The sequence below is a fragment of the Suillus clintonianus genome (genome assembly GCF_016758775.1).
Source record: "Suillus clintonianus strain FC179 chromosome Unknown DEU56scaffold_1, whole genome shotgun sequence".
Lineage (NCBI taxonomy): Eukaryota > Fungi > Basidiomycota > Agaricomycetes > Boletales > Suillaceae > Suillus > Suillus clintonianus.
In genome coordinates this window covers 1,577,343-1,589,671 of record NW_024539225.1, presented here as the reverse complement: position 1 = coordinate 1,589,671, position 12,329 = coordinate 1,577,343, and the positions used below count along the sequence as shown (strand labels likewise).

The following is a 12,329-nucleotide window of genomic DNA, read 5'->3' as shown; positions in this document are numbered from 1 at the left end:
ATCGAAACTCTCCTTGAGCAAGGTTTCAAACCTACAAGAACCGTCATCTTGGCTTATGGCATCGACGAGGAGCGCGGCGGGCCTACTGTAAGTGCGCTTTTGTTTTGACCAGTCAGCGTTGACATCTTATTGTAGGGCGCTGCCGCAATTGGAGAATATCTTGTAAAGACCTATGGAGAAGATTCCATCTCAATGATTGTCGATGAAGGAGGTAAGATAGCTCATTGACTTAGTTGCACGCGACTTCTCAAGTACATCAAGGAGGATACTCTGACGAGAGCGGCACTATCTTTGCTACTCCTGCGGTTGCTGAGAAAGGGTACTTGGACGTTCGCGTGGACGTTCTCACACCTGGAGGACACTCGAGCAGACCTCCCAAACATACTGTAAGGATACCTTTGTACACACAGTGAGATGTCTCATAGTACACAGGGCATTGGTATCCTCGCCAGCGTTGTCACCGAGCTGGAGGCGAACCCACACGTCCCGAAGCTTGCACGCGACCGAACCTACTATCAGGGTTTACAGTGCAGGGCAAAGTATGATGTTGGGTTCCCCTCTGATATGCGCAAACTTGTTATCGAATCGCAGACCAGCGACGAGAAGTTGCATGAGCTGGAGACAAAGCTTGATGATTTCGACCCAGCATACTCTGCTTCAGCAGGTACAACTCAGGCCATCGGTAAGCACAGAAGGTTATCTCACGTCGGTGCATTGAACGAACTGTTGGTCAGACATTATCTATGGTGGCGTTAAAATCAACGCACTGCCAGAAGCTGTTTACGCCATTGCAAACCACAGAATCGCAGACCACAGGTATGTGAATGCCGATCTTCTTACAGACAAATCATTTTACCGTGAACCAGCTCTGTTTCTGAACTTCAAGACCGATTTGCAAGCATCGTCGCACCTGTTGCGGCCAAGCACAACATGTCTCTTAATGCGTTTGGGAAGCCAATCGGCCTTGAGGCACCTACGTGGGGTCTTGTGAAGGTTTCAGATGCATTCGGTTCAGCATTAGAACCCGCACCTGTTACCCCAACTACCGGAAGCGGGCCATACAAACTGCTCTCGGGCACCGTCTTGTCCACGCTGCAGACCAACCTCCGTACAGACGACTTCCCTGATGTTTCTGTCGTGTCACCTGGCCTTTCCTTAGGTAGACTAACAGTTAATTCTTCATATCAAGTGGCTAACAGGTTTATCCGATAATGATAGGAAACACGGGTAGGTGGTGCTTACACCTCGATAACGAGAATACGGAGATGATCTGAACATGCATTTTACAGACACAAGGCATTACTGGAGCCTTACCAAACACATTTTCCGATATGGCCACCGTGGTGCCGCTGATGGCTATAATGGTGCGCATACCATAAATGAAGGTAAGCAGGCTGCCGCACTACCTGCTTTTTTACTCAATAAGATGGCGGTCTGGACTTCTAGCTATCAGAGCAGAGGGCTTCTTGGAACAAATTCGGTTTTTTACGAGGTTGATCCTAAACGTTGACGAAACTGACCTCCTGGAGTGAATCTAAGTGCGGTGATCTAGGAAGATGGAAAGGGTAGGATCTAGAAATAGCCCCTATGTCGCTTGCAATTGTCATTCCCCGCGGTCGTCGTGTGTGATCAAGGGCTTCTAAGGGTAATTTTAGTATGTAACTATCAGTAAGATGGCAGTCATGTATCGGTTTTAAGCTCATGGAATAAACAAATAAAAAATTTCGCATGTAAAACTTTCGTTGGGGACGTTACATAAACGTCTGTCCAGGCTCGCGCCCCTATGGCAGGCCCTATGAGAAACGACAAGGGTCAAGTGCATAGTTGAGTCTATCGTCGAGAACGACGTGTCAGATAACGAATGCGCTGTCGCCGCCATATGATATGATCATCGGCATGATGCGGTGTGTTCTGAAACAAGTTTTGAATCACTCAGAATGCGTCACAAGAACCCTATCATCAATTACGTAACAAAGTAGACACTTTTTGGGGCTCAGTAAAGCTGGGTAAAATAGCTGTCAAAGTCCCCATCATACTGCATCCCGCTCGTCTTTCTCTTTCTTCCCATCATCATCTTCCTTCTCTGGCAGTCCAGTCTGCTGGCTAATTCAGTTCATCCAACCATCAATTAACTGGCGGCAACAATGTCGGCCTACGATCACTCAAAAGTAGCCCACTTCATAGGTACGCGTCCTATCACTGAATAATAAATGACGCGTTTTGGATGTTGAGCTTATATTCAGGCGGCAATTCGCTGGATAAAGCTTCTGCTGGCCGTGTTACGGACTTTGTAAAGGCTCATGGGGGTCATACAGTTATCACGAAGGTAAGTACCACACCCGCCTCCTCGGGTGTACTTCATGTGCTTTTACCAACCCCATTCATCTCCAATGATCTTAAAATATAATTCTAATCAATCTATGTCTTCTCTAGGTACTTATTGCAAATAATGGTACGCATTAAAAACAGGTTGCGCTAGGGAGGCTTACTCACTCTAACAGGCATCGCGGCGGTCAAGGAGATTCGATCCATCCGCCAATGGAGTTACGAAACGTTTGGGACGGAGCGAGCTGTAGAGTTCACAGTTATGGCAACTCCTGAGGACCTCAAAGTAAATGCCGAGTACATCCGCATGGCGGACCAGTACATCGAGGTTCCAGGAGGATCGAACAATAACAATTACGCCAACGTTGACCTTATCGTCGATGTTGCCGAACGTGCTGGCGTGCATGCTGTCTGGGCAGGATGGGGTCATGCGTCTGAAAACCCTCGACTACCTGAAAGTCTCGCTGCGTCCAAGAACCGCATCGTGTTCATAGGTCCCCCAGGAAGTGCCATGAGGAGCTTGGGCGATAAGATATCAAGTACAATCGTCGCTCAGAGCGCGGATGTTCCTTGTATGGCTTGGTCGGGCACTGGCATCTCGGACACTGTCCTATCGGAGCAGGGTTTTGTGACCGTTCCTGACAAGGCGTACAGGAGTGCTTGTGTCACAAGTGTCGCGGAAGGTCTCGCCAAGGCTGAAAATTGGATATCCAGTCATGATTAAGGCCAGTGAAGGTGGAGGAGGAAAGGGTATTCGTAAAGTCGATCATCCCGATGCGTTCAAGAATGCCTTCCATGCCGTTGCAGGAGAGATCCCAGGTACGATGATTTAATTTGACCTAAGCTTCTACTAACGTGCCTTTTCCAGGATCGCCGATTTTTATCATGAAGCTGGCTGGCCAAGCACGACACTTGGAGGTTCAGTTGCTCGCCGATCAGTATGGCAATGCCATCTCTTTGTTCGGGCGTGACTGTTCCGTTCAGCGTCGCCACCAGAAGATTATCGAGGAAGCCCCCGTCACCATTGCAAAGGAGGATACGTTTGAGCAGATGGAGCGCGCAGCCGTCCGGCTGGCGAAGCTGGTCGGATATGTCAGTGCAGGAACAGTTGAATGTATGCGCGTTAATTTCTACAGGCTTTGTCAAATTCGCTAAATTATTCACCTCTAGATCTCTATAGCCATGGGGAGGACATATTTTTCTTCCTTGAGCTGAACCCTCGTTTGCAAGTCGAGCACCCAACAACTGAAATGGTTTCGGGCGTCAATTTGCCTGCTGCCCAACTACAAGTAGCCATGGGTATTCCTCTCCACAGAATCCGTCACATCCGCACTCTTTACGGCGTAGCTCCTAATGCCTCGTCCGAGATCGATTTCGACATGGTGAAGCCTGAGTCGAATCAGCTTCAGCGTAAACCGCGTCCCAAGGGTCATGTCGTTGCAGTTCGTATCACTGCCGAGAACCCTGACGCTGGATTCAAACCTTCATCTGGATCTTTGCAAGAGCTCAACTTCCGTTCCAGCACGAATGTGTGGGGTTACTTCTCCGTCAGCACGGCGGGTGGTTTACACGAATTCGCTGATTCTCAATTCGGTCATATTTTCGCTTATGGCGAGGATCGATCCGAGAGCAGGAAGAACATGATTGTCGCGTTGAAGGAGCTTAGCATTCGCGGAGACTTCCGAACTACTGTCGAGTACCTCATCAAGCTCCTTGAGCTCGAGGCGTTCACCGAGAACACCTTCACAACCGGATGGCTGGACACCCTCATCAGCAATAAGCTCACCGCCGAACGTCCTGATGCTACCCTTGCTGTCGTCTGTGGTGCCGTCACCAAGGCTCATCTTGCTGCTGAAGCCTGCATCAGCGAGTACAAGCGCATCCTTGACAAGGGTCAGGTTCCTGCTCGTGACCTCCTCAAGACCGTCTTCGGTGTTGACTTCATCTATGAGAACACGCGGTACAACTTTACTTGCGCACGCTCCTCAAAATATGTGGACGCTTTTTTTGAACGGTGGTCGAACTATGGTTGGTGCTCGTCCGTTGGCTGATGGTGGATTGCTCGTCATGCTCGATGGTCGGAGTCATTCCGTATATTGGAGAGAGGAAGTAGGCGCGCTGCGTCTCATGGTCGACGCCAAGACGTGTTTAATTGAGCAGGAGAATGACCCCACGCAACTCAGAAGCCCGAGCCCTGGCAAGCTTGTCAGATTCCTTATCGATAGCGGTGACCATATTAACGCTGGCGAGACCTACGCAGAAATCGAGGTAGTCTTTTATATAGTAATAGACGCGATATTTCAGAGCCTGAGCTAGTTACCTCTAGGTCATGAAGATGTATATGCCACTGGTAGCTGCTGAGGACGGCGTAGTTCAGTTTGTCAAGCAGCCTGGTGTCAGCCTTGAGCCTGGTGACATTCTTGGCATCCTCACCCTCGACGACCCTGCCCGCGTCAAGCATGCTAAACCCTTCGAAGGCCTCCTCCCTCCTATGGGTCTCCCTGGCATCATTGGCAACAAGACCTATCAGCGTTTTGTTCGCTGCACGAGCACACTAAACGAGATTCTTGAGGGCTATGACAACCAGGCGATCATGGCCTCGACCTTCAAGGACCTCGTCGAGGTGCTGCACGACCCAGAGCTTCCTTACTCTGAGGTCAACACTATCTTATCTGCGCTTTCTGGCCGCATGCCCGCAAAGCTTGAAGAGGGTATCCGTGGCGCGATCGAGACCGCCAAGTCGAAGAGTGACGCTCACGAGTTCCCCGCAGTGCGCATCAAGAAAGTGCTCGAGCACTATGTCCAGGATTCCATCTTGTCCCATGACAAGGCAACGTTTCGCTCGCAGCTTGCTGCTCTATATGATGTCTTGGAGCGCTTTATGGGTGGCATGAAGGGTCACGAGGTGCACACAATCGCCAACCTGCTTTCTGCATACGAGCAGACCGAAAAACTCTTTGGCGGAAGCATTGAGGCTCGTGTCCTCAAGCTTCGAGAACAACACAAGGACGATCTCGACAACGTTGTAGCGCTTGTGCTCAGTCACACGAAGGCGCAGAGCAAGGCGAAGCTAGTGTTGGCCATGCTTGACTATGTCAAGACAGGTGGTTTGCCTGTTTCGAATGCAGAAAGCCGACTATACCAGGTCCTGAATGACCTTGCAGCTCTCGAATCCAAGTAAGGTCCTCTATCTTCTCTCGTTCTCATTACTCACCGAGAATTTTCAGGTCGTCCACCCCAGTTTCTCTTAAGGCTCGCGAGGTTCTCATTCTCGGGCAGATGCCGTCGTACGAAGAGCGTTTAATTCAAATGGAAGCCATCTTGAAAGCGTCGGTCTCCTCGAGCGTTTATGGCGAATCTGGCGCTACTAACAGGTAAATCATCATTTTAATGTCGCGACTCTCGCTAACAACATTTTCAGGGCTCCATCGTCTGAAATTTTAAGAGAGTTGAGCGACTCGCGTTATACCGTATATGACGTCCTTCCTGCGTTCTTCTCGCATGCCGACCCAGTCGTCACCATGGGTGCGTCTTGAACTTGATGAACTGACCCAGTAATTTTGACTGAGACCGTTCATCAGCTGCCTTTGAGGTTTATATCCGACGTGCTTACCGTGCTTACTCACTTCTCTCCATTGACTACGAGGAGGGCGATGGTTCGGACGATGGCGAATCGCCGAGCGCTGCCACTTGGAGGTTCAACCTTGGTCAATCTCACTCGCCACCGTCGACTCCAAGCGTCACTGCACCGTGAGTCCACCGTACAGCAGCCTCTTCAATCGACTCACTCACTTGATCACAGCGACCCTCGCCGTCAGGGCTCAGTCAGCGATTTGACTTATCTCATCAGTCGCAGCCAGTCGCAGCCTATCCGGAGCGGTGTTATTTCGTCGTTCTCTGACTTTGCTGCCATGGCACGAGGCTTCGAGAAGGTTGCCGACTTCCTGCCTATATTTGATGTCGAAGAATTCAGCCAGCGTTATGGCAGCAACCAGCCGCCTAACGTGATGAATTTAGCACTCCGTATCTTTGACAAGACCGACAGCATCGCCGAAGAAGCTTGGGCAGAGCAGTTGACAAAGTTCTTGAACGAACGCAATCCTGTACTTGTAAAGCGTGGTGTCCGCCGCGTAACGATTCTCATTTGTCGTCGCGGACAATACCCGATGTACTTCACCCTTCGCAATTCCGGCGGCTCCTGGGTCGAGGAGCAAGCCATCCGTAACATTGAGCCGGCTCTTGCTTCCCAACTAGAGCTCAGCCGTTTGTCCCACTACAAGCTCACACCCTGTTTCGTCGAGACTAAGCAGATTCACATTTACCATGCCGTTGCTCGGGAGAACCAATTGGACAACCGCTTCTTCATTCGCGCACTCGTCCGTCCCGGACGCCTACGTGGCTCGATGAGTACCGCAGAGTACCTCATTTCTGAAACCGATCGTCTCGTTACCAGTGTCCTCGACGCACTGGAAGTCGTCAGTGCACAGCACCGCAATGCTGACGTCAATCACATCTTCATGAACTTTGTCTACAACCTTGCAGTCTCGTATGAAGATGTTTTGACGGCTATTGCCGGATTCATGGAGCGCCATGGAAAGCGGTTATGGCGTCTCCATGTCACTGGTTCCGAATTCGCATTGCTCTGGAAGACGGCGAGGGGAACGTTACCCCTATTCGCTGCATCATAGAGAACGTATCTGGATTTGTAGTCAACTTCCATGGCTATCAGGAGATTACAACGGACAAAGGCACAACTATCCTGAAATCCATTGGAGAAAAGGGACCTCTCCACCTCCAACCCGTCCACCAACCGTACCCAACCAAAGAGTCGTTGCAACCCAAGCGATACCAGGCGCACCTCATCGGTACCACTTATGTTTACGACTTCCCTGAGCTCTTTTCTAAAGCCTTGCACAACCTTTGGATCAAGGCTCGTGCGACCGATTCTTCCTTGAACTCGCCGAAGATCACTCTGGAGGCGAAGGAACTCGTGCTTGACGAGCACGATGAACTCGCGGAAGTTGAACGTGCTCCAGGAAACAACACCTTCGGTATGGTTGCGTGGGTTTTCACTCTCAGGACACCTGAGTATCCCAGCGGGCGCAAGGTGGTAGTGATTGCAAACGACATCACCTACAAAATCGGCTCGTTTGGTCCCATCGAAGATCAGTTTTTCTACATCGTCACCAAGTACGCTCGTGAACACGGCCTTCCTCGCATTTACCTGTCTGCCAACTCTGGCGCTCGCATTGGCCTGGGAGAAGAAGTGATAAACCTCTTTTCGTGTGCCTGGAATGATGATGAACACCCGGAGAAGGGCATCGATTACATCTACCTGACTAGGGAGAATTACCTGAAGGCTCAAGAGAAGGCTGCTGCGGCTGTGCGCACGGCTGAGCTGGAGGTTAACGGCGAGCTGCGCTACAAGATCACCGACATCATAGGCTTGCAGGACGGTCTCGGTGTTGAGAGTTTGAAGGGATCAGGTCTTATCGCTGGTGAAACATCACGGGCATACGACGACATCTTCACGATCACGTTGGTCACCGCTCGATCAGTTGGAATTGGAGCTTATCTCGTACGTCTTGGAGAACGTGCAGTGCAAGTCGAAGGCCAGCCTATCATCCTCACTGGTGCTCCAGCCCTGAACAAGGTGCTCGGACGAGAGGTATATACCTCCAACCTGCAGCTTGGAGGGACGCAGATCATGTACAAGAACGGTGTATCGCATCTCACCGCTAGCAGCGACTTGGAGGGTGTCACGCACATCTTGCAGTGGTTATCATATGTTCCAGAGTCGAAGGGCGACTCCCTGCCTATTCGTGAAACTTCAGATTCTTGGGATCGCGACATCGCCTTCACACCTCCCAAGGGCCCGTATGATCCCCGTTGGCTCATCGAAGGCAAAGAAGATGAACACACGTCGCAGTGGCTCCCTGGCTTCTTCGACAAGGGGTCCTTCCAGGAGACACTCGGCGGGTGGGCCCAGACTGTCGTCGTTGGCCGTGCACGCCTTGGTGGCATTCCCATGGGTGTCATTGCTGTAGAGACTCGGACAATTGAGCGCATCGTTCCTGCAGACCCTGCAAACCCTGCATCATTTGAACAACGGGTCATGGAGGCAGGTCAAGTTTGGTACCCCAATTCTGCCTATAAAACTGCCCAAGCTATCTTCGATTTCAATCGCGAAGCACTCCCTCTCATCATCTTCGCCAATTGGCGTGGTTTCTCCGGTGGTCAGCAGGACATGTACGACGAGGTGCTCAAACAGGGCTCCAAGATCGTCGATGGGTTGTCCGCCTACAAACAACCTGTCTTTGTTTACATCGTTCCCAATGGTGAACTGCGCGGCGGTGCCTGGGTCGTTCTTGATCTCTCGATCAACCCGGAGAAGATGGAAATGTATGCAGACGTCGAGGCTCGTGCTGGTGTTCTCGAACCGGAGGGTATCGTTGAGATCAAGATGCGCCGAGACAAGATCTTGACATTGATGGAGCGCCTTGACTCGACGTACGCAGACCTTAAGCAAGCCAGCAAGGATGCAGCCAAAACCGTCGAGGAGAGAGCCCAGGCAACGCAGGCACTAGCCAGTAGGGAGGCCTTTTTGCAGCCCACATACAAGCAGCTCGCTTTGCTTTACGCAGACCTCCATGAGTAGGTGTTCCCTCAACCTTGCAGGATGATCTTTGTCTGATTTCTCTACAGTCGCTCTGGGCGAATGGAAGCCAAAGGTTGTGCGAAGCCCGCTGTATGGAAAGACGCCCGGAGATACTTCTACTGGGCCCTTCGTGCCCGCATCGCACGCTCCGACTTACTTGAGCAGATTGAAGACGGCAACCCCGAAATGGAGTCGGAGGAGCGCGCCGTGTTGTTGGATTCACTTATCCCTGCCAGTGACTTGTCCGACAATCGTACTCTGGCCGAAGTCCTTGAGCAGCTCGACATATCGCCGGCCCTGTCGAAACTCAAGGCTGATCATCTACTCAGCCACTTTGCAGAGGTTGCAGAGGAAGACCGCAAGGCTTCCCTGGATGGTCTCGCTCGGATCATCGATAGTCTCTCGGATGATGAGAAGATGTCCTTGCAATCCGCCATACAGAATTCCGTGCGCTTTGCTGGTAAGCTCGGTCCCCTTGTCCTGTCGGGTTGACTCTGACACAATGATGCTTCAGGACCTCCTTCGTACTCTAATTAGAGAAAACCTGCTCTGATATTTCCTCGCTGTTTTCCATGGTTCCTACTACGGCTTTACAATACTCTCATTGTTCACTCTGATTAGACTTGACGCATAATACCTCGCATAGATCTCTGCACGAGTCTGAAATGTTTTCCTAAATCACCAGTTGAATTGAAGAAAAAGTAGTTTATGAACGACGAATGTCATAAACATCGGAGGTCCAACGCAATGTCGATGCGATGTGTCGCGTCAAATTTCAAACATCTCAAACGTCGAAATTTTCAGTTTTTCTATTGGCTACAGATCACGTTATCCATCGAACCGCGCACTCAGGGCGCAGCTGGGCGGATCTCGCAGATGCCGTGTCAAGAGTCCCACGAGCACAACACAGACCTTTTGGCGGGTTCAAAGTGATCCCTCTGTCACATCCGTGGTGCATAGTATGAAGAGGCGATGAAACTCGTTTATATTCTCAAGGATCTGACAGCTTTTATCCTTCTCGTTACTTTCATTAGCATGTCTCTCAAATGTGGAGGGGATTGCAGCCGGTCGTTCTCAGCGCCTAGAAACTTGACCCGTCACCGTCAGACCTGCACGCACTGGCAGAAGCAGCTGACTCTACAGTCACAACACTTCAAACGCATTTCTGCGTCCCTACGAGACTCGGAAGCTCCTCCTGCGAAGAAAATGAAATTTGATGCTCAAGTAGTAAGTGCATTTGCCGTACACCGTGCTCTGAACTCCACTTACTTGAACGTTAGCCAACTTCTGCCTCTGACGCTCCACCCATGAATACATCGACATCTGATTCTTCCAATATTCCTGCATCTCCGCCCAGCATCAATGATCCGGCAGTGGCCTCATCTAGCACCTCTGCATTTGACATCGTGCAGGAGGAGCAGCCAGAGAGTGGAGCTGGCCGTCCCTCTCGAACGCATCGGCTGCCTTTACGATTTAGAGACGAACTCCCAGTCCCCCCACCTGCTATTTCAGCACCAGCTTCAACAACTGCTCTGCGCCGGGTGGTTCTTTATGTATTCGATTCTTTTCGCACATCTCTCAATACATTTGGAATTGGACGGGAATATCGCCACCGACCATCGTATGACCCAGACGCTATCGTCTCCGTTGAGCAGCTATCCAATATCATGTCTGATTCCCCTTCCCTTGATGAACGGCAGTCAGCTGATCATCCTGGGAGCCCAGAAATTCCATCGCAGTCACCCCCTTGGCCGTGGAGAAATATGAGCGTCTGGCGCTTGATGTCTTGGAAGATGACGAGCAATAGCGGTCTAACGTCTGAATCTCAGTTGACCCGCCTTGTTCGTGAAGTACTGAAGGCGAGGGATTTCAGTCTCGATGACGTCCCTGCTGATTTCAATGCTCACACCGAAATGCTGCGCTTCGATGCCTCCGAAGCAACACTAGACCCCAGCGGTATCTTCCAGAGAGACAGCTGGAGGGAATCAGTGGCGGAAATACTTGTGCCAACTAGGGAGAGAAATGCAGGTGGCAACGGGGAATTGTTTACTGTACCAGGTTTCCATCACCGGCCCCTTGTAGCAGTCATTCGCGCGGCCTTCTCCGAGGCGTCTTCACGGTGGTTCCATCTCACTCCTTTCAAACGGTTTTGGAAATCACCATTAACTGGACGAGAACAACGTTTATACGACGAGCTTTACACGTCAGATGCGTGGAATAAGGCCCACGACGAGCTGCAAAAGCAAAAGAGGGACGATGGATGTAACCTGGAGCGGGTGATAGCCGGACTTATGTTTTGGTCTGACGCGACGCACTTGACTCAATTTGGCAATGCTTCTGCATGGCCGGTATACCTTTTTTTTGGAAATCAATCGAAATATGTTCGTGCTTGTCCAACCACCAATGCGTGTCACCCTATCGCATTCATCCCGTCGGTAAGTTTACATCCTTCCCATCAGACAAGTACCCTAACATGATTCATCTCTAGTTACCACACTCTATTGTGGGTTTCATTGGCAAGTATATCAAGACGAAGGGCATCAGCGACATCCTCGCACATTGCAAACGGGAATTGTTCCATGCGCTTTGGCGGATTCTGTTAGATGACGAGTTTGTAGACGCATATAGGAATGGGATTGTGATCAAATGCCATGATGGCGTGTCTCGACGTGTGTTTCCGAGGATATTCACCTACTCTGCAGATTACCCGGAAAAGTCAGCTAAGTCATCACCTCGGCTTCCGCACATTAACTGATAACCTCAAATAGAGTCCTTCTTGCTACTATTCGTGACAAAGGAATTTGCCCATGTCCCCGGTGTATTTTGCCGAAATCACGCTTTGATCAACTCGGTCTCAAAGCTGACATATCGGCACGCATCAACAATGTTCGCTTATACCTGCGAGATAAAATTTTTGTAGCACGTGAGGCTATATACAAGCTCGGTGCTCCGATCAAAGGTGCTGTGGCCGAACGTCTTCTAAAGGAATTCTCATTGGTGCCAACCTTGGTAAGCGCATTTAATTATTGACCTTTTGAACGATTTGAGTATATTTTACTTTTAGAATACGTTCAATGAACGACTCGGGCATCTAGGCCTTAATTTATTTCCTATGCTCGTGGTTGATATATTGCATGAATTTGAGCTTGGCGTCTTCAAATCCGTCTTCAAGCATCTCATAAGGCTTCTTTATGCCATTAATCACGAATTAGTAACTTTACTGAATGAACGGTATGTACTCGTTAGCATGGCAGCCTCAACTGATGCTGATGATCCCTCGATGTTAAGTTTTCACTTAATTCCGTCATTTGGCAAGGGCGCCATTCGACGTTTCCCTCCAAATGTA

The 12,329-nt window shown here is 50.4% G+C and overlaps 2 protein-coding genes across 2 annotated transcripts; both read left to right on the top strand.

Moving 5' to 3' along the window:
* On the top strand, nt 1-1,719 carry DEU56DRAFT_765191 (uncharacterized protein; the record flags this gene model as incomplete). Its single annotated transcript, XM_041350977.1, has 9 exons — nt 1-87; nt 136-211; nt 262-386; nt 433-682; nt 735-816; nt 867-1,159; nt 1,219-1,227; nt 1,290-1,385; nt 1,447-1,719. Coding segments are annotated over 9 exons (1,104 nt in total), but the record flags the coding sequence as incomplete, so codon positions are not given.
* Nucleotides 1,720-2,021: 302 nt separating this feature from the next.
* DEU56DRAFT_765184 (acetyl-CoA carboxylase) lies at nt 2,022-9,712 on the top strand. Its single transcript, XM_041350976.1, is given in 16 exon segments — nt 2,022-2,184; nt 2,244-2,326; nt 2,480-3,008; nt 3,040-3,144; nt 3,194-3,439; nt 3,496-4,339; nt 4,410-4,593; nt 4,652-5,502; nt 5,553-5,699; nt 5,747-5,850; nt 5,907-6,075; nt 6,128-6,948; nt 6,975-8,979; nt 9,031-9,443; nt 9,498-9,672; nt 9,685-9,712. 15 exon segments carry the CDS (start codon nt 2,145-2,147, stop codon nt 9,518-9,520), a joined length of 6,564 nt encoding a protein of 2,187 aa, XP_041216016.1. The 5' UTR covers nt 2,022-2,144; the 3' UTR covers nt 9,521-9,672; nt 9,685-9,712.
* The last annotated feature ends 2,617 nt before the right edge of the window (nt 9,713-12,329 follow it).